Source organism: Camellia sinensis, chromosome 10, assembly GCF_055761805.1.
Source record: "Camellia sinensis isolate YWXY chromosome 10, ASM5576180v1, whole genome shotgun sequence".
Classification (NCBI taxonomy): Eukaryota; Viridiplantae; Streptophyta; class Magnoliopsida; order Ericales; family Theaceae; genus Camellia; species Camellia sinensis.
The window spans coordinates 177,542,640-177,565,650 of record NC_138970.1 but is presented as its reverse complement, the minus strand read 5'-3'; the positions used below and the strand labels follow the sequence as shown (position 1 = coordinate 177,565,650).

Below are 23,011 nucleotides of genomic sequence, written 5' to 3'. Positions count from 1 at the left end.
TGTAAACATGAAGGTAAGAGTAAGTAAGTGTTGTGAGGAAGTTTAAAAATGTGACCAAGTGTGAAAAGATGTAGCCTTGTTTGGTTTTGGAGTGCTTGGTCGAGTGTTCAGTCTAGCTGGGGCTTTGAAGTGCTTGGTCTGGCCGAGGCTCTGACGTGCTCGGTCTGGCCGAGGACCGAGGCTTTGAAGTGGTCGGACTGGCCGAGGCTTTGAGTGCTCGGTCTGGCCGAGGCTTTGAGTGCTCGGTCTGGCCGAGGCTTTGAAGTGGTCGGACTGGCCGAGGCTTTGAGGTGCTCGGACTGGCCGAGGCTTTGAAGTGCTCGGACTGGTCGAGGCTTTGAGGTGCTCGGACTGGCCGAGGCTTTGAAGTGCTCGGACTGGCCGAGGCTTTGAGTGCTCGGTCTGGCCGAGGCTTTGAGTGCTCGGTCTGGCCGAGGCTTTGAAGTGGTCGGACTGGCCGAGGCTTTGAGGTGCTCGGACTGGCCGAGGCTTTGAAGTGCTCGGACTGGCCGAGGCTTTGAGTGCTCGGTCTGGCCGAGGCTTTGAGTGCTCGGTCTGGCCGAGGCTTTGAAGTGCTCGGACTGGCCGAGGCTTTGAAGTGCTGAGGTTGGCCGAGGTTGTGAAGTTTTGAGTTGCTGGGATCGTCATACAAACATTTGAATTATGACAGTGTAGATCTGCAATCGGAATTTGCTTTATATATAAAGAAAAGGGGAATACAACAATATTGGTAATATAAAAATATGAACTTATTGATAGTAACGCTTCAGATGTTCTGCATTCCAGGGATGGGGCAGGTCTCGGCCTTCCATGTCTTGGAGTCGGTAAGTGCCTGGTCGTGGTCGGGCTTTGACGATGTAGGGGCCCTCCCATTTGGCTGCCAGTTTGCCCTCGGCTGGATTCTTTGTGGCGAGAGTCACTTCTCGTAAGACAAGATCCCCGACGGAGAATTCTCGAGGTCGGACTCGGCGGTTGTAGTGTGTTCTCATTTTCTGCTGGTAAGAAGCCAATCTGACAGCAGCGGTTTCTCTGAGCTCTTCGATTAGATCGAGGTGTGTTCGATGGAGCTCTTCGGCTGAGGCCAGATCCGGGTGTAAAACCCTAGGAGTGGGGAGGCCGACCTCTACCGGGATAACCGCCTCAGCGCCATATGTTAAACGAAAAGGGGTTTCGCCGGTGGGGGTGCGAGCAGTGGTTCGGTAAGCCCAGAGTACATTGGGCAGTTCCTCGGCCCAAAGGCCTTTAGCAGCTTCGAGCTTGGTTTTGATGATTTTGAGAAGGGAACGGTTGGTGACTTCAACTTGGCCGTTTGCCTGGGGGTGACCGGGGGAGGAGAAGCACGGTTGGATCTGGAGATCTGCACAAAATTTTCTGTACTTCGCGTTATCGAATTGTTTGCCATTGTCAGAGATGATGGCTTGAGGGATGCCAAATCGGCAAATGATCGATTGCCAGATAAACCTGGTTGTGTTCCGCTCGGTGATTGTGGCAAGGGGTTCAGCTTCGACCCACTTGGTGAAGTAATCGATGGCAACGATTGCGAATTTGGTCTGACCTCGACCGGTGGGAAAGGGACCGACCAGGTCAATCCCCCATTTGGCAAACGGGTAAGGACTGCAGAGTGTGATTAACTCTGTAGGAGGAGCATGAGGGATGTTGGCGAAGCGTTGGCATTTGTCGCATTTGAGCACGAAATCAGTCGTATCCTGACTGAGCGTTGGCCAAAAATACCCAGTACGGAGTACCTTCTGGGCAAGGGACCTGCCTCCTGAGTGATTGCCACAAATCCCCTCATGGATTTCCTGCATTACGTAAGTTGCTTGCGCTGGATTGAGGCAGCGTAGGTATGGCCGGGAGAAACCGCGTTTGTACAATATGTCGTCGATGATGACGTAATTGGACGCTCGGAATCGGACTTTGGAAGCCTGCTGCTGGTCTTCTGGGAGTGCTCCTGTGGTCAGGAATAGGAGGATGTCGGATGCCCATGGGATAGGTTCATTTTGAATGTGTTGTATAGCTTGTAGACTCGGTGAAACGGCCGGGTGGTGTAGGTATTCTATGCGGACGTCATGGCTGAGAGTAGGATGGTCAGCTGAAGCCAGCTGAGCCATTTCGTCTGCTTTGGAGTTGTCTGCCCGAGGAATATGTTTGATGTGGAAGGTATTGAAGAGGCGAGCAAGAGGGAGTGCCAGGTCTCTGTAGGCTCGCATCGTATCGTCCTTGGCGTCAAAATCCCCCGTCATTTGACCGACGACGAGTTGGGAGTCGCTGAAGACTCGGAGGTGGCTGACCCCTATGTCCTTGGCGAGGCGGAGTCCTGCTAATAATGCCTCATATTCGGCTTCATTGTTGCTTGCTTCAAACAGGAAACGGAGGGCACATTTGAAGTGACCGCCTTCAGGAGAGGTGAGGATGATGCCGGCACCGCTTCCTTCTCTTCGGGACGACCCATCGACATTGAGGGTCCAGGAATGAGGGTCTTCTGGCTCTGTTAGAGTTGGTAAGGGCGGGGGTGTGGTGGTCGGGGTCGGTTTAGTGAATTCCATGATGAAATCAGCTATAGCTTGCCCTTTGATTGCTGTCCGAGGTCGGTAAGAGATGTCAAACTGGCTGAGTTCTACTGACCACTGCATCAATCTGCCTGAGAGTTCCGGTTGCTGCATGACCTTCTTCAGGGGCTGGTCGGTGAGGACCACTATGGAGTGGGCTTGGAAGTATGGGCGGAGTCGTCTAGAGGCAATGACCAAGGCCAGGGATAGTTTTTCCAGCAAGGGGTAGTTCTGTTCCGCGCCCCTGAGAGCTCGGCTAATGTAATAGACCGGTCGTTGGACTGAGCCATCTTCTCGGAGGAGAGCCGCACTGACTGCGGTTTCTGATACTGCTAGGTAGAGAAAGAGAGGCTCTCCCGTGATTGCTTGAGAGAGAAGGGGGGGGTTGGCCATGCATTGCTTTAACTGTTGGAAGGCCTCTTCGGACTCAGTTGTCCATTCAAAGGTCTGCCGAAGGACTTTGAAGAAGGGCAAGCACTTATCTGTCGCGCGGGATATGAAGCGGTTAAGGGCTGCCACTCGGCCGGTGAGCCTCTGAACTTCTTTGACCGTCCGAGGTGACTGCATCTCGACCAAGGCTTTGATCTTCTCAGGGTTAGCTTCGATGCCGCGTTGGCTGACCATAAAGCCCAAAAATTTGCCAGATCCTACACCGAACGCGCACTTCTCTGGGTTGAGCTTCATCTGGTACTTACGCAGGGTGGTGAAGGTTTCTCGTAAATCAGTGAGGTGGTCGGAGGAGTATTTGCTTTTGACTAGCATGTCGTCGACGTAGACTTCCATATTCCGGCCTATTTGGTGATGGAAGATGGTGTTAACCAGCCGCTGATAAGTGGCCCCAGCATTCTTCAATCCGAACGGCATTACCCGATAATGGTAAGTACCGCGGTCGGTAATAAATGATGTGTGCTCCTGGTCGGATGTGTGCATTAGGATTTGGTTGTACCCAGAGAAGGCATCCATGAAGCTGAGCATTTGATGACCGGCGGTGGCGTCGACCAACAGATCTATGCGAGGGAGGGGGTAACTGTCTTTAGGACATGCTCGGTTCAAGTCCGAGTAGTCGACACAAAGCCGCCATTTGCCATTGTGTTTTCGGACGAGGACCACATTGGACAACCACCTAGGATAGTCCACGTTTCTGATGAATTGGGCCTCGAGGAGCTTGTTAACTTCGGCGGCTATAAGGGTGTTGCGCTCCGGATGGAAGATGCGCTGTTTCTGGCGGTGGGGTCGAAAATGGGGTTCGATGCTAAGGCGATGGGTTATGAAGGAGGGGTCGATGCCTGGCATGTCAGAATGAGTCCAGGCGAATACATCTCTGTGCTCGGTTAAGAGGGCAGTAAGGTCGGCCTTGGCTTGAGCGGGTAATTGGCTGCCGATCTTGGCGGTTCTGATTGAATTGGTGGGATCAATGTTGACTTCAACAAGTTCCTCTACAGGTTCACCTCTGACCAGCTCGTCCTCGTCTCGGACGTCAAGCCCTTCGATGATCATGGCCTCTTTTAGCTTGACTTCTTTGAGTGAGGCGACATAACACTCCCTGGCTGTGGTTTGTTCGCCTTTGACGGTTCCGACGCCGAGGTCGGTGGGAAATTTCAGGGCCAGATGGTATGTGGAAGTGATGGCTTGGAAGGTATTTAGGGCTGTGCGGCCAAGGATGATGTTGTAAGCGGAGGGGCAGTCGACCACGAGGAAGGTGAGCAGCTTAGTGGTCTGCCGCGGGTGCTCACCGATGGTGATAGGCAGATCGATGGAGCCGATGGAGGTCACTCGGTCTCCGGTGAAGCCGACCAGAGGGGTTTGGAGAGGGGACAGGCTCTCTTCCCCAACCTTGAGTTGGCGGAAGCAATTGAGGAAGATGATGTCCGAAGAGCTGCCGTTGTCTATGAGGACTCGTCTGACTTTGTAGTTGGAGAGGATGGCGGAAATGACAAGGGGGTCATCGTGTGGGTAACGGACTCCGGCACAGTCGGTATCAGTGAAGGTGATGGGTTCGATCCATTGTTTTGACTGTTTGGGAGGTCGGTCCACCGTCATTACTGCTTTGTCTGAGCCTTGTCTGATTTTTCTGAGTTCTGCCTTCTGGGCGGAGCGGGATGGCCCCCCGCAAGCAAGGCCTCCTGAAATGACTCTAATTTCGCCGACTGGTGGGGGGGGATTGCCCGGAGGTCGAGGCTGTGGTGGGGGGCGATCGCGGCCTTCGTTTGGTGGGTCTGGATTGCGGGGCGGTGTGCGTCGGCGATTGTTCCTGGGATGGTCAGTTCTTTGTCGCTGTGGGGGACGGGGGTCTGTGAATCGGCTGAGACGGCCCTGGCGGATGAAGGTCTCGATCTGGTCTTTGAGGTTAATGCACTCGTCGGTGGTATGGCCATGGTCTTGGTGGAAACGGCAGTATTTGGACTGATCTTTCCGGGTGGAAGGGCTTCGGGACGGTAGGGGCCATTTGAGGGGGTAATCCCGCTGGATCTGGTTTAGAACGTGATCCATAGGGGAGTTGAGAGGGGTGTACCGCTCGAACCGACCGGGCGGTCGGGTCGGAATCGATCGGTCAGTTCGGGGGGGGTGGTCATTATACTGGGCGGTTCTGGGCTCGGAGTCTTTCCTCTTCTCTCTGGGAGTCGGATTTTTAGGGGTTGGCTCTTGTCGAGCGGCCAGGGAATCTTCAGCATTCATGTATTTCTGAGCTTTGGATAGTAGGGTTGCCATGGTGGTTGGGGGGTTTTTGGAGAGGGAGAAGAGGAAGTCAGACGACCGCAGGCCGGCCATAAAGGCGGTGAGGATGACCTTGTCGTCATTTTCTGCTACTTGAAGGGCTTCGGTATTGAAACGGGTGACAAAGCTGCGGAGCGACTCCCCCTCTGTCTGACGAATGTTAAGGAGCTGGGTGGCCGGGCGCCTCTGACGCTGGGCTCCAATAAAATGGCTCAGGAAGGAGTCACTGAGGTGTTGAAAGGCGGAGACGGACTCCGCCGGTAGCTGGCTAAACCACAGCCGAGCTGATCCCTTTAGTGTCACTGGAAAAGCTCGGCACATGATCTCATCAGGAAAGGCATGGAGGACCATGAGGGTGCGGTAGGTTTCCAGATGGTCGACTGGGTCCGTCGTGCCATCGAAGGAGTCAATGGTAGGCATCTTGAATTTGGCAGGCAATGGTTTGTCGCGGATGGAGGCAACAAAAGGTGAGTTGGCGGTGGCCGAGGGCTTGTGCTGGATGTTCTGCATGACCCCTTGTAGTTGGAGTTTCATAGCTCGGATTTCAGCGTCCCAGAGGGGGGTGGTGTCGCCATGGTCGGCCAATGGAGGCTGGACGCTGCTAGCTTCCCCCTCAGGGGTCAGTACTGCAACCGGCGGGCGTGGAGGTGGTATGTTTTCATGTTGGGGAGGAAGGTGCTGCGAACCTTCTGGGTTAGGTGGAGGGGGCTGTGGAGCGGGATGGTCTGGGGCTGTTCCTTGGTTGGGGGGAACGTTTGGAGGTGGAACGGGGGGGTTTCTTTGGAGTAACGCATTGATCAGGGCCTGGTTTTGCTCGGCCATGCGGTTAATGCTGTTGGTGAGCTCGATGATGTATTGTGGTGGATTGATTGGGTGGGAGGGGTCTGTTTGGTGGCCGGAGGCATTGTGGTGAGAAGCCATGGACCTAGTCGTGACCATGCACCTAGATGGGCAAAAAGGAGAGGTGATAGTGAGAAGGGAGGGCTCCGGCGGTAGTGAACACTACTACCGCGCGAATAAACCAGTAATTTCCCACAGACGGCGCCAACTGATGATGTATCGATTCCCGGGTGGATGGGTCGGACCGGCCCAGGTTCTCCAGACTCCGGCTCAGGAAGGCTGGCTCCGTCAGATGACCTGCAAGCAAGTTCAGGGGGGGAACGGGGTAGTCCCCCAGTGAACCCTCCGGTGCAAGAATTAGAAGAGCAGAGTATGAAAAGACTGTATATCGAGAGATCAAGAGAGAGAGCAACCTAACCTTCTTTTTTTTCCTCTTATCCTTGCTTATATCCTTTGGTCATCATTTTTCCTGTCTCTTGTGACGTGCTTTTTCCGCCGAAAGCCTGTGCCATAGCTCATCTTGTTTAGGGTGATGGAGGCTCTGTTCCGGCGGGGAGTGCTGTTGTAATAAATGCTGTGATGGGTTGCATTAATGGTGATGTGTTGTGATAATAACTCTGCAGATCTTTGTCTGCTGATGTGGCCCGTGTCCCACCTGCCGTGTGCCTAAATGCCGTTGGCCCTTCATGTCTAGGTGGCCTCCAGCTGTTCTGGGCCTTGTCACCCAAGCAACCGGGTTGTGCCATTGGCCCCAAGCACTGGGTTCGGGGTGGTTTACCGTGGGCCGTGTGCCTTGTGGGCCTATCCATGTCAATAATCAATCAAAACTAGAAACTTATAATAAATTCAAATTTAGGGAGTACATGTAATTTTGTTGCTGTGGGCTTTTCCGTGAACGAATCTTGACATTAGCTTATAAATTTTGGATAATTTTCTAGTTTTGTTTATGGATTTGTAGAACTTCTGTAATTAATCTCAAGTCATAAGCATGTTTTATCTTCGGGTGAAGTTGGGAAAAAATACCACTACTTTAATAGTTTTGACATTATCACATTGGGCTACCTTTTAAGGTTTTAATTCACATTAAAAAAAAAAATGTATATTTGGAATAACTTTTTGACTTTTTATGAAAAGATGTATAATAAAATATTGTAACAAAATTAAAATGACAATTTTACCCTTTTGACTTTTTAACTTTTAGGTAGTTGATTTAAAGGGCAAAATAATAATTTTGCCTTAGTGGCTTCCCCACAAGCTACCCTTGAATAACATAGACTTTTTAATTTTTTCAGTAATTTTTTTGATTTTTTTTAGTTCATTTTTGTTATTAATCATATGGATAAGAAAAAAAATAATTTCACGATTGCATTTATTATATAGGGTGATGCTATGGTACATTTAGGTGTATCATACATTTAGTTATGAACTTATATGATTTTATATCATAACCTATACCATATTAGTGATAACTATCACCATATTAACTCATAACTTAGTTATATTCAATTATTTACTTATACCATATTACTTCATAACCAGGTCATTAAAAGTGACCTGCTGAACAGGTCACTTTTTATAGTTATGAGCTAAAATCATATTTCTTCATAACTATAATCAAATTGATCATAACTTAGCTATAACTACATCTCATAACCAACACCATTTTGTTCATAACTAATATCACATATTTCATAACCACATCTCATAACCAACACCATTTTAGTCATAACTAACATCACATATTTCATAATCATAATCACATATCTCATAACCAACACCACTTTGATCATAACAAATATCACATATCTCATAACTATTGATCACATATCTCATAACCACATCTCATAACCAATCCCTTTGAGTCATAACCAACATCACATATCTCATAACCACTAGTCACATATCTCATAACCAACACCTTTTTGTCATAACTAATATCACATATCTCATAACCACTAATCACACATCTCATAACTACTACCCACATACATCATAACCACATCTCATAACCAATCCCTTTGAGTCATAACCAACATCACATATCTCATAACCACTAGTTACATATCTCGTAACCAACACCTTTTTGTCATGACCAATATCACATATTTCATAACCACTAATCGCATATCTTATAATTAACACATTTTTGCTCATAACCATATCACTTTGATCATAACCAACATCACATATCTCATAACTACTAGTCACATATCTAATAACCAACATCACATATCTCACAACCACTAGTCACATAACCAATATCTCATAACTCATAACCATTAATACATATAGCATAACCACACCCTTTGACACCACTTTGCTCATAACCATTACCCACATATCTCATAACCACTAACACATATAGCATAACCAAATACCCTTTGACACCACTTTGCTCATAACCATTACCCACATATCTCATAACTATTAACACATATAGCATAACCAAATACCCTTTGACACCACTTTGCTCATAACCATTACTCACATATCTCATAACCACTCATAACTATTACCCACATATCTCATAACCACTAACACATGTAGCATAACCAAATACCCTTTGACATCACTTGCTCATAACCATTACCCACATATCTCATAACCACTCATAACCATTACCCACATATCTCATAACCACTAACACATATAGTATAACCAAACACCCTTTGACACCATTTTACTCATAACCATTACCCACATATCTCATAACCACTCATAACTATTACCCACATATCTCATAACCACTAACACATATAGCATAACCAAACACCCTTTGACACCACTTTGCTTATAACCATTACCCACATATCTCATAGCCACTCATAACCATTATCCACATATCTCATAACCACTAACACATATACCATAACCAAACATCCTTTGGCACCACTTTACTCATAACCATTACCCACATATCTCATAACCACTAACACATATAGCATAACCAAACACCTTTTGACACCACTTTGCTCATAACTATTACCCACATATCTCATAACCACTCATAACCATTACCCACATATCTCATAACCACTAACACATATAGCATAACCAAACACCTTTTGACACCACTTTGCTCATAACTATTACCCACATATCTCATAACCACTAACACGTATAGCATAACCAAATACCCTTTGACACCACTTTGCTCGTAACCATTAGCTACATATCTCATAACCACTAACACATATAGCATAACCAAACACCATTTGACACCACTTTGCTCATAACCATTACCCACATATCTCATAACCACTAACACATATAGCATAACCAAACACCCTTTAACACCACTTTACTCATAACCATTACCCACATATCTCATAACCAACATCACATATATCATAACTACTAATCACATATCTCATAGAGCAATGAAGAGAAGAGAAGAGAAGAGCAGAGAAGAAGAGAATAGAAGAGAAGAGAAGAATACCTTCGAATCGATGATTCGATCGCTGCTCGCCGCCGTTGTCGCCGATCGCCGATCGTCGCTAGCCACCACTATCGCTGCTCGTCGTTGCCTCCGTGAGAGAGAGATAGAGACAGTGTTGTTTCGAAAGTTAGGGCTCCGAAACTTGGGCTCTACAAACCTGAAAGGAAATGAAAAAAAATTGGGAAAGACGGGGAAAAAATAGGGGGGAAATTGAGGTTTTGTTAGGTTTAGATTTTCAGAATATTTTTAATATTTTAATTTTCTAAATATTTTTAATATTTTTAATGTTTATACAGGCCTAAAAAATTAATTGACAGAAAATAATTGACATAGAAGTTGTTGGAAAAAAAAAATGATTTGAAAAAAAAAATATTCAAAAAAATTACTTAAAAACAATTAATTGAAAAAAAAACATTTTTTTAGTTGAGTATTTTAAAAATAGTTTGGTTATGACTGTTGATCAAAAATACGGATATGAAGTTATGAGTTGTGTGTTTGATTATCAATTATATGTTGAATTAAGTTTTGAAAACTATTTTGAAAACTCATCACCAAACAAATTTTTTTATTTCACATGTCACATCAAACTTTCAAAACTCAATTCCACATACAATTCAAAACTCAATTCAACACTCTATTAAAAAATCATAACCAAACAATTTTTTTGTAGTAGAGGAAATAGAGCGACAGTAGTGGTGAAAGTGATGGATAAGAGGTGGTGGTGGTGGTGGTGGTGGTGATGGCGAAGGAGATTAGTGATGAAGTTGTGGTAGTGGTATGGGAGATGGAGTGGCGGCGGTGGATGAGAGGTTATAGTAGTAGTAGTAGTGGCGGTAGTGGAGTGGTGGCAATGGTAGTAGTCATGGTAGTCGTAGAGGTGAAGTGGCGACAGTGGAAGTAGTGGTGGTAGTGGAATGGCGTTTGCAGTAGTGGTGAAGGTGGTAGAGGAGATGGGTGGTGAGAGAAAGATGAATGAGAGATAGATAAAGGAGAGAGAGAGAGAGAGAGAGAGAGAGAAAGAGAGAGAGAGAGAGAGAAAGAGAGACAGAGTGATGAGCGAGAGAGAGACAAAGTGGTCGCTAAAAGTGCATTTTCTTGTAGTGGATCGATAAATCGAGAGGGAGCTCAGTAAATAGAGAAGACGGGAGGGAGAGAGTGAGCAACGCAAACATAGTAGGGGAAGAGAGAAAAAGAGAAAGAGAAAGAGATAGAGATAGAGATAGAGATAGAGAGTGAGAGACAGAAAAGAGACAGAGAGAGAAGAGAGATAGACGAGAGAGACAGATGGAGATAGAGAGAAGAGAGATGAACGAGAGAGACAATGAGAAAGATAGAGAGACAGAGAGAAAGATAAAGAGATGAGCGAGAGAGACAGAGAAAGATGAGAGATGAGAGAGGTTGAGAGAAGAGAGATGGACGAGAGAGATAAAGAGAAGAGAGATGAATGAAAGAGACAGAGAGAGAAAAGAGATGAGAGAAGAGATAGATGAGTGAGAGACACAGAGAGAGAGAGAGACAAATAGACAGACAAATAGAGAGAGAAGAGTGATGAGTAAGAGAGAGAGAGAGAAAGAGAAGAAAGAGATGGAAATGAAAAAATGGATGAAAAGATATAGACAGAGAGAGAGAGAGAGAAAGAAAAGAGCGAAAAGAGATAAACGAGAGAGAGACAGAGAGAGATGAGCGAGAGAGATAAAGAGAAGAGAGATGAGAGAGATAAAGAGAAGAAAGATGGACAAGAGACACAGAGAGAAAGAGAGACAGACAGAGAAGAGTGATAAGTGAGAGAGAGAAAGAGAAGAGAGACAGAGACATAGAGAGATAAAGAAGAGTGATGAGTGCGAGAGAGAGAGAGAAGAGAGATAGAAAGATGAAAAAATGGGTGAAAAGAGAAATGTTCAAAAGAGTAAGACGACGTCGTTTTTATTTTTTTTTTGTAACAGAAAAATACCGTTGCATTTATTTAAACCATTTTATGACTATATATATATGAAGCTATCTCAAAGCCACAATATATATATATATATTTTTTTATTTTTATTTTATTTTTTGCAACGGTACGTATTACAATCGCAAAAAACTTTTTTTTTTTTTTTTTTGCGACTGCAGCTAGTACCGTTGCAAAAACTCTATTTTTTTTTTGCGACAGCAATCTCTGCCATCGCAAATACTCTATTTTTTTTTTACGACGGCAATTTCTGCCATCACAAATACTCTATTTTTTGCGACGACAAGTTGTGCCGTCTCAAAAAGTCACATTTTTTGGCGACAGCAAGTTATGCCGTCTCAAAAAGTCACATTTTTTGCTTGAGACGGCAAGTTGTGCCGTCGCAAAAAGTTCCGTCTCATAAGCCCACTTTTCTTGTAGTGAATCGTAGATAAAATTTTTCAACACATTTTTTATTAAAATTTAGTCAAATTATTTATATGTATGTCTATGTGTATATAAATATTTTAAAATGTAGATTGTTTGTATATTACCCTTTTTATTGTATTTAGTAAATAAATCTAAAATAGAGATATGTGGTTAGTGGTTTTGTGTTGGTTATGATCAAAGTTAGGGGTTATGGGTGAAAATGATGTTAGTTATAAGATGTGGTTATGAGATATGTGATGGTGGTTATGATCAAAATGGTATGGTTACGAGCCAAAAGGTATTGGTTATGAGATGTGGTTATGAGATATGTGATTAGTGGTTATGAGTAAAGTGGTGTGGTTGTGAGCCAAAGAATGTTGGTTATGAGATATGTGATTAGTGGTTATGAGTAAAGTGGTGTGGTTATGAGCCAAAGAATGTTGGTTATGAGATATGTGATTAGTGGTTATAAGTAAAGTGGTATGGTTATGAGCCAAAGAGTATTGATTATGAGATATATGACTAATGGTTATGAGATATGTGATGTTAATTATGATCAAAATGGTGTGACTATGAGCCAAAGGGTGTTATGAGATTTGTGATTAGTAGTTATGATATATGTGATGTTAGTTATGAGCCAAAGAGTGTTGGTTATGAGATATGTGGGTAATGGTTATGAGATATATGATTGTTGATTATGAGATATGTGATTTTGGTTATGAGCAAAGTAATGTAGTTATGAGTCAAAAGGGTGTTTGGTTATGAGATATGTGGTTATTAGTTGTAAGATATGTGATATTGGTTATGATCAAAGTGATGTGGTTATGAGCAAAAGGGTGTTGATTATGAGATATGTAATGTTGGTTATGAGTCAAAGGGGGATTGGTTATAAGATGTGGTTATGAGCTATGGGGATTGGTTATAAGATGTGGTTATGAGCTATATGAGTAGTAGTTATGAGATATGTGATTAATAGTTATGAGATATGTGATAGTGGTTATGATTAGAGTGGTGTGATTATGAGCTAAAGGATATTGGTTATGAGATGTAGTTATGAGATATGTGATTGTAGTTATGAAATATGTGATATTGGTTATCAACAAAATGGTGCTGGTTATGAGATATGGTTATGAGATAAGTGATGAGAGCTCATAACTAAGTTATGATTAATTTGATTCTAGTTATGAACAAATATGATTTTGGCTCATAACTATAAAAAGTGACCTGCTTACCAGGTCACTTTTAATGATGTGGCTCAATCTGAGCCATTGATTTTCGATGTACCATACATTTTTTAAACAAAATGTACTATAGACTTTCCCCTGAAATGTGTATCTTCCTCGTTTGCCACGGTCACTCACACTATCCATGTTAGCTGTAATCTATATTAGAAGTTGAGATATATATATATATATATATTTAAAATTTTATAATTTTTATAATTTTATTTTAAGTTCATCCGGGATAGTAATTTGGATGGTCTTGTTTGTAAATAAAATTTAACATTTGATTTTTTTAGTGAAATGTAATGGTTGTGACCAACTGGACTAGTTTAATTTATTTATTTGTTTTCATATTTTTTTGCTTTCATGGTTTGTTAAGTTTAAATGGGAAAAATAAAATAAATCAAAACCATTAGAAAATAGCCAATGGACAATCCTAAATCTCTCCTCAGAAAATAGCCAAATACTTGTATTTTCCTTCAAAACTAAAACTATATTTTTTTATTATTTATTATTTATTTTATTTATTTTAAACTGATTACAAAGGATTGAGAAACCAACACAAATTAAAATATCAACAATGCTACTCTTTGTAATAAATCTTACTAAAAAGAGTTGATTTAAAGGTTATTCAAGTTTAACTTGAAATTTTAATGCGTTTCAAAATGTATTTAGCCTCTGTTTGGGATTGGCTTTTTTGAGCTTTTTTGGCTAAAATAGCCACAAAAAACAAAATAGGCTATTTTAGCCACAAAAAACAAAACATCAAATCCAACCCATAATCATTACAATCCTCTCTCACAAAAAAAGCCAAAAAAGCCAAAAAGCCAAAAAGCCCTTCCCAAACCAGGCTAAAATAGCCCAGGCTAAAATAGCCAAAAAGCCAAAAAGCCAACTCACTTCCCAAACGGAGGCTTAAGTTTAATTTATTTATTTTTAAGTAGATCTCAAATTAATTTTTAATGAGATAAACATGAGTAACTTGGTTTTTATAAACATAGAAGCTTATCGAGCTAAGTTCAAAAAATTAACTGAATTTTTAAACTAATTTGTTTATACAACAAAAAGAATACAAGTTGAACTCATATAACTTTATGCGTTTTACATTGTTTTTGAAAAGCTAAGTAATAGACCATGTGTGCAATAGAGGAAAGAGTCTTGCTGCATACCCCCAGTGGGGGTCGCACCCCCAGTGAGGTGGCGAGCCCCCACTGGCCGAAACTCAAAAAAAAAAAAAAAAAAAAAAAAAAGACAGTTTTTTTTTACCCAATTATAGTGCGCCACCTCACTGGGGGTCGACCTCCAGTGGGGGTCCGAAGCATTTTTCTAGAGGAAAATGGGTGGAGGCTCATTGATTGTTGCCAAAAGATGAAAAGTCTGTTTGGATTCCAGAATTGAGGGATTTTCCATATACTCCTGTGATTAAAAATTGAGGATGCTATGTGCAGCGAAAGAGATTGGCTTGTGCCAGCAGATCCTCTTTTTTGGCGGTCGTACGTTCGAGTTATAGGAGTCATCGGTGGATTCCATTGGTCGTCATAGTCTATCAATTGTGGAGAGAGGATAGGGTCTCCACCAGGCTGTTGTTTTGGTTGGCTTTGAAATATGCTGGATTGTGCCTCGTTAGGCAAGTAGTTTTTTTAGTTAAATAATTAAAAAGTCACTAAAAAAATCAAAAAATTAATAACTAATACTAAAAAATTAAAGATTCTCTTTTCTCTCTACTTTTTGCACATCTTTTCGTAAAAAGTCAAAAAGTCATCCCAAACATACTAATTTTTTTTAGCTCATCTTTTAGTCAAATAGCCAAAAAGTTACTAAATTAACATGTTTCCAAACGAGGCCTAAGGATGGCCTCGCAAGAACCAGATCATCTGCGGTTTCTGGGTCGCCTTAGTGGAGATAGACAAAGTTTAGTAGTGTGGGTTCATGGGAGGGTGGAGAAAGGTCGTCTGTCCAACTGGTGGTGACTGTGGGAGACCATAGAGAGCAAGTCTTCATTCCTATGTCGGTTTATGGGGATGGTTAGGAGAGATTGGCCTTGGTTCTGAAGGGTTTCAAAATGGGGGATGGATGAGTGAAACGGTTTGCTAGTTTGCAAGGCAAGATTGCGATGGTGAAAGAGGTACCGTTAGAAGCTTCCCTAGGTAAGGTCGTTTCTGATGAGGACTTCGCGACACCTTGTATTGAAGTGGGATGGTTCAGGTTACTGGACAGATCTTTGGTGGGTACAATGGAGGGATGAGTTGGTTTGAGGGCTATGCGTGCATGGGTTAATCGGTGGTGGCAGTCTTCAGACAAGGTGGAGGTACATCTGTTAGGGAACCAGGCTTTCTTGTTTGTGCTCACCATTAAGGATGAGGCAGAGACTCTGATGAGGCAGCGGTGGACTATTGAGAGGAGCGATCTGAACTTGGAATGGTGGTTGCCTTTGGCTCTTTGTGTTTCCAGTCAAGCACCAGCTCTGGAGAAGAGTGTTTGGCTTCGTGTGATAGGCCTTCCTGTACATCTTCGCGGTGAAATAGTGTACCGTGACATCGGTGACCGGTGTGGTGGTTTTGTAGCGGCAGACGAGTCAATGGCTGATCTGGATTGTATTCAGCTAAGAGTACGGAGCTCTGAATCGACACCGCCACACATTTTGGTTCGGTGGAGGTCGTGGCAGTTCACTCTTCCAGTGTGGGTGGAGGTTAGGTCGTCGGTGGAGTGTGTAGCATTGTCAGTAGAGTTGTGTGTGGACAATGGTTTTGGTTTGGAATCCCCAGATCTAGGTGTACTTAGGGGGATACAGTGCGCCATTTGGGGTTTAGTGATTATCTTCACAGATTTGGGCGTGAATTTAAAGGTAAGGGTAAACGGGCCAACCCAACCCGAAAAAGGCCCAATCGGGGAAGTACCGGTTCCTTAGGCCAACCATCAACCCAAACTGTTGTGGGCCAAAATGTAGGCCAAGATATGGGTCAACACTGTTGGGCTATAAAAAAAGGTAGTTTAGTGGTGCCCAATGGGCTTGATATTTTGGGTAATCCTTTGGTACAACCTGTTGTGGGCCACATTATGGGTTAACATTGTTGGGCTATAAAAGAAGGCAGTATGGTGAACAATGGGCTTAATGTTTTAGGCCAGTAAGGCCAGGTTGGTGGATCTAGGAGTAGGTCAAGCAGTGGGTCTAGTCATTCTGACCCGAACTCGATTAGCTCATCGGCTTCTTTTATGTCGAAAGTGCAGCATGATGGGTCTGGGCTTAGATAGGTGGTTGACTGTGGGGTATGATCCATGTTCGCAATGCGAAAACTGGCAGGATGTGTGGGGTGCTCTTCACTGGATCTTCGGCAGGCTGACGGTACTGCTATTTTGGGAAGTTTGCATGAACTGGATTGCCAACAAAGAGTGTGACCTTTCGGGAGGCATTGGACGATCGACAACAGGGGACTGTGGTAGAGGCATTGGATAGTCGTTTGGTCTGTTCGATAGAGAAGTTGGCTTTAGTGGTTCGACCAGAGGTAGTGATTTCTAAGACAGAGGTAGTGTATGTAGGTGAGGAATTTGCTGACTCTGTGATCGGGGTGGATTTTCAGGGAGCTGTTCCTCCGCAGCCTGAGGAGGTCTCGGCTTGGGTGTTATCTCGCATCCATGAGGTTAGTCAGCTCTTGGGTGTTTCTTTTGAGGGTCATGAAGTTGAGGCTCTAAAATCATTCTCGATTATAGAAGAATCTTGGAGAGAAGGTGCTCCATTATAGGAGGAGATGCCATCGGGAGGTCAAAACACGAAAAATTCCAGGGAGCTGCATAAATAGGAGTGTTCGATAAATTATGATTGGCACAAAGAAAGGGGCAATCGTGGTGTTAGAAAGGGTCGCAGTGAACAATTATTGTTACCATGCAGTTAAAAATCTTATCCTGGAATGTGCGTGGTTTGAATGATAGGGAGAAGAGGGTTTCGGTAAGATCCTCATTGAGAAGTGTTAAAGCAGATGTGGTATGTCTTCAGGAAACAAAGTTGGAGTGCATTGGGAAAGAGACTGTCAGGGAGTTATGGAGGGGGGCATTTCGCGGATTGGACTGTCTTGCCAGCAATGGGGGTTGCAGGGGGTGTTCTTCTATGTTGGGATCGACAGGTGGTGGAAAAAGAGGATAAGGAAATGAGGGCTTATTCGATATCTTGTTTGTTTCGTAATATTTCGGATGATTACCACTGGGCCTTCACTGGGGTATATAGGCCCCGTGAGGTGGGTGAATCGGGCTAGCTTTTGAAAGGAGTTACATTGTGTAGCTTTTCGATGGGGGGTTTCTTGGTATGTGGGGGGTAATTTTAATGTAGTGCGCTATATGGCGGAGAAGAAAAGGGCGATCAGTTTCAGGCTCCATTCAGGCTTTCTCTTTATTTGTTGATGAGTTGGGTTTGGTGGATTTGCTATTACTGGGGGGTGGTTTTACTTGGTCTAGGGGAAGGGTGATGTCCCGTATAAATAGATTCCTGGTTACTAGAGATTGGGAGGAGCATTTCTCACAAGTGTCACAATCGATGATGCATCGGCTTGTTTCTGATCATTGGCCAGTTTTATTGGATAGTGGGGGGGATTATGAGTGGTCTGACGTCGTTTTGATTTGAGAATATGTGGCTTCATGCGGAAGGGTTTGGCGAGACAATTTGAGGGTGGTGGGACAGTTATATGGTGCTTGGAGATCCCAGTTCCCGCCTTGCTCAGAAGTTTAAGCTCCTGAAGTCTGATTTGAAGCAGTGGAACAGGGAGGTGTTTGGACGGCTCGAGACTCAGAAAGCTAACGCCTTAGCAGTTATTCAAGGGCTGGATGAAAAAGAGGAAGTGGGTCTCTTGTCTGGAGAGGATATGGCTCGTCGGGACTTTAGGCAGGTGGCTCGTATGGAGGAGATCAGCTATCACCAAAAATCTAGATGCTCGTGGATGAAAGGCGGAGATTGAAACATGAGGTTCTTTCATCGTATGGCTAATGTGCATCGCGGGGTGAATCAGGTGAGGAAGATACGGGTCAATGGGGTAGAGTCTTCCACATCATAGAAGATCAAGAGGGCTATAGTGGGCTTCTATGAGCATCTTTTTCAGCTAGATGAGGATGTTTGGCAGCCGCGATTAGATAGGGTTTTGTTTGATGCTATCTCTGAGGAGGATTGTTTTGTGTTAGAGAGGGCCTTCATGGAAGAAGAGGTGTTTGTAGAGCTGCGGAGTATACCTAGAGATAAGGCGCCTGGGCCAGACGGTTTTTCCATATCTTTTTTCCATCATTATTGGGGGGTGGTCAAAAAGGATGTTATGGCTATGTTTGTGCAGTTCCATCGGACGGGACAGTTTGAGAGGAGTTTGAATGCCACTTTTATCGCGCTGATCCCAAAGAAGGGCGAGGTAGAGGATATTCAGGACTTTCGACCTATCAGTCTTTTGGGGAGTATGTATAAGTTGCTAGCAAAGGTGCTGGCAAATCGGCTTCGAGGGGTGTTGGAGGGGGTGGTTTCGGAGTCTCAGAATGCTTTTGTAGGTGGCAGGCAAATCTTGGATGCAGTATTAGTGGCTAATGAGTGTGTGGATTCGAGGTTGAGGCAAGGGAATGAGGAGGTCATTTGCAAATTAGATATTAAGAAGGCCTATGATAATGTTAGTTGGGGTTTCTTGCTGTATATATTGGACAAGATAGGTTTTGGGGTTACTTGGAGACGATGGATTCATTATTGCATTTTCACTGTATGGATGTTTGTTTTGGTCTATGGTTCTCCAGCAGGATTTTTTCCTACTTATCGCGATTTGCGGCAAAGAGATCCTTTATCCTCGCTGTTGTTTATTCTAGTTATGGAGACTTTGGGACGTTTGCTGTCCAGGGCTGCTCATGGAGGTTTGCTGCAAGGATTTAAGGTGGGTTCGAGCCCTGCTTCAGTGCTTGTTTCGCATCTTTTCTATGCAGATGATGCTCTTATATTTTGTGATGTGGATGTAGACCATATTGGACATCTTAGGTGTGTGTTGTTGTGTTTTGAGGCTGTGTCAGGTTTGCGGGTTAATCTTTCTAAGTCTGAATTGATCCCAGTTGGAAAGGTGGCTCGGTTGCCTACTTTGGTGACCATTTTGGGGTGTAAAGTGGTTTTGATGCTGGTGTCGTATCTAGGTCTTCCGTTGGGAGCTTCCTTTAAGGCTTGAGGGGTATAGCATGGAGTGGTAGAACGGGTGTAACAAAGGTTAGCTGGCTGGAAGCGACAATACCTATCAAAAGGAGGGAGACTTACATTGATCAAGAGTGTCTTGTCGAGTATATCGACTCATTTTATGTCTGTTCATGTGATTCCGGTGGCAGTGGCCAAGAGGATTGAGAAGTTACAGCGAGACTTTTTATGGGGTGCTAAGGGGGTGGTTTTTCATTCCTATTTGCTGGCTTGGGATAGGGTGTATGTCTCAAAAGAGATAGGGGGTTTAGGGATTAGGCGGTTGGTCTTGTTTAACTTGGTTTTGTTAGGTAAGTGGTTGTAGCGTTTCGTGGGAGAGCGGGAGCATTTATGGAGGAAGGTAGTTGTAGCGAAGTATGGTTTGGGTAAAAGGGGGTGGTGTTCAGGATGGGTGGAGATGACTTATGGTCGAGGTGTTCGGAAAGGAATTTGGTTGGGTTGGGAGGAATTTTGACGGCGGGTGTGGTTGAAGGTTGGAGTGGGGGATAGAGTGCACTTCTGGCGTGACAGGTGGTGTGGTGATATTTCTTTAGACCAGATGTTTCCGTTGATTTTTAGGATTGCAGAAGATTGTGAGGTCATGGTAGGGGATGTTCGGAGTGGCCAGGGTCAGAAGATTGTTTGGAATGTCCGGTTGGGCCGTTCTGTTCAAGATTGGGAGGTGGATCAGTTAGTGGACCAGTTGGGTTTCTTATATGGGTTGCGAGATGGGAGTGTAGGGAATGATTCGATGTTTTGGGCTTGCCCGGGTTCCAAAGGGCTGTTTTCTGTGCCTTCATTCTATCGTGGGCTTGTTCCTGTAGTTACAGATCTCTTCCCTTGGCAATGTGTGTTGGTCTTAAGTACACCCACCAAGGTAGCTTTCTTTGTCTGGACGACGACTTTAGGCCGTGTTCTGACCATTGATAATTTAAGGCGACGTGGGCATATTATCGTCAATTGGTGTTGTCTGTGTTGTGGAGATGCCGAGTCAGTAGATCATTTGCTTATTCACTGCCCAGATGCTTCTAGGTTGTGGATGCTTCTTGTTGCGACTTTTGGCATGGTTTGGGTACAGCCAAGCACGATGTCGACAGTTTTACAAAGTTGGGCTGGGAGTAGGGTTGGGCGAAGGCGTTGGAAAGCTTGGATGATAGCTTCTCACTGTTTAATGTGGCTTCTTCGATGGAACGCAATAGGCGGGTTTTTCCAAGGGGTGTCACACTTAGTTGCTTGGTTGGAGAGACGGTTGTTTATGGTGTTATATAATTGGGTTACAAGGTTGGTTGATCCAAATATTTTGGCTTTTGTAGATTATATGGAGGATTTATTATCTTAGTTTTTCTTTAAGAGCTTGATTTTTGTATTCTTTGCATCTTCTTGATGCTTTTCTAATAAAGTTCACATATTTATCAAAAAAAAAAAAAATAGACCATGTTTGCATATAAGGGTTGGCATCAGATTGGACCAGGCCAATAAATTGTGCTGAAGCTCGCCGAATGAGATTTTTTTGTCAGACCAACCGATGACTAAAACTTTAGACCCAAGCTCTGCCCAACGAGCTTGGCCTATAGAGGCTAGTGGACTAAACCCAACAAGTCAAGATTCAGGCTCACTTTTTTTGTCAAGCTAGTGGGCCAGGTTGGTAGGTTGACATGTGTCACGAGCCAATGGGTTGAGCCTAGGCAGTATGGGTGTGGGTACGGATATGGATACGCTGATACAGTAAATTCTTTAAAAAATAGGGTATGGATACGAGTACAGGTACGACTAGGGTACGTCAAATTTATTTATTTATTTTTAATTTATAGCTAAACATCCAACAAACAAATCAAAGTTTCAATATCAAAACTAAAAAGAGAATAACTTGTCTAAAAAGTTATATAATTTTTTTTTTTTCTTTTTTGATTGTCTAAAACAAGATGCAAAAGATAGTAAAGCCATGATTCATAGGTAAAGGGTGTTGGAAACAATTTGCCTGATGATTTTCAAAATTGAAAGAAGAATAATAAAGATTGCAACAAATTCTAGCAGCTGTAAAAAAAATAAAAAGCAAAAAATCACTATGTTGTACTCAAAACATATCTAGTCCGTACCCACGACGTACTCATGTTGTATCTATGACGTACCCAAACATATCTACTGTACCCAACATGTATTTGGTGTACCCAATATGCGTGCAGTTGGACCGGTATGTGTACTCATACCCGGTAAGTATCCAGTACTCGTACGACACCATTTTTAGAGTACCTATGTTTCATAGGATTGAGCTAAGCTAGACTTCAACACCTAGGCACATGTCCAACTGAATCCTTATTTGAACTATCCCACTCGCGCGAGATATAAGTTCAAACCAAGTAAAAGAGGCAGACCTTCAAACCAAATGAAGACCTTTAGATGTGACTGAATATATATTCTAATATATAAAGTGAAGGCTCTTAGAGTGGGTGTCTCTATTTACACACCACCTTTCATCTCAAAGCACACTATTAATTAGTTTATTTTTTATTACAATATTAACCTAATGTAAAATGACCACAAAGGACAAAGGGCTATGATATACACCTTATGTAAAATTATCATAAAGGATAATAATGAATACAATACACACATTTCTTCTGAAACGTTACTTACGTATCTTCTCTCTCAATAACCCAAAAACCCAAAAACAAAAATCAAAAACCCTTAAAGAAACAATAAAAAATATACATATTATTGAAAATTTTGATTAGGCTGAATGATGGATGTATTTGGTAATATTGGTTTGAAACAATGGAGCAAGGAAAATGTTAGTTTTTCATTTTATTTTTTTTCGTTTTCATGTACTTGCCGAATGGTAAACCGTTTGTATTCGTTCTGATATCCAGATTTGAACAATGTACTAATGTTCGACTATCTACAACCAAACAAGTTCTAATTATTCGATTTTCTAGTGTTGAACATAGTCCACATGTTCGGTTAATAAGTTCCTAACTTATATAATAGCATTTGTTCGGTTTTCAACAGTCGAACTTTTGATCTTAGCTCAACTTTATATTTCCGTACACTTATAACAATTTTTTTTTTTGTTTTTTCGGGTTTTTCCATAACTGTGCATCCATAGAAGGGGTCATGAACCAGAGAAGAATGGAGTGGAGTCGTCTTCAGCATGAATGGAGATCGGTTTAGATTGGTTCCTAAACCTCTGGGATGACAATGAAACAGAGAATGGAGGGGAACATTGTGTGTGTTTTTGAAGTGGAGGTGTAGAATATGGAAGATTAAAAATTGTGGATGGGGTGTGTGAGTGAGTAAGGGTAAAGATGGAAGATTCTGGATGTGGTGTACGAATAAGGGTAAAGATGGAAGATTGCGGTGTATATTGAATAAATTTCTTGTTTATCAAATTACTAAAGGTGTGCATTGAGTAGTGATGCGCCTTGAGATGAAAGGTGGTGTGTAAATAGAGGCACCCTCTTAGAGTATCTCCAAAATTTACTCTTTTTTTTTGTCAAGTTTGAGTAAAAACTTGATCTGATATCGAGCGTTCCAATGAAATTTCATTAAATCACCGATCGACCGAGAGGACGACAAGAAGGACATCCGGTCGGTCACTCGGCCAGTATAAATTTTTACTGTAAATTGAAAGGAAGGTGGACGTCCGAGGGAACAACCAGCCAGACATCCGACCGGTTGTCCGGTACTACTGCTGCTTTGCATCTGCAAAGATTATGTACAGTA

The 23,011-nt window shown here is 43.3% G+C and overlaps 1 protein-coding gene across 1 annotated transcript; it reads right to left on the bottom strand.

Annotated features, from left to right (window-relative positions):
• Positions 1 to 644: 644 nt before the first annotated feature.
• LOC145800901 (uncharacterized) lies at positions 645 to 2,243 on the bottom strand. Its single transcript, XM_082890653.1, has 2 exons — positions 1,746 to 2,243; positions 645 to 677 (listed from the first exon to the last, which is right to left on the bottom strand). The coding sequence occupies exons 1-2, from the start codon at positions 2,241 to 2,243 to the stop codon at positions 645 to 647; spliced, it is 531 nt and encodes a 176-aa protein (XP_082746779.1).
• Positions 2,244 to 23,011: the final 20,768 nt, after the last annotated feature.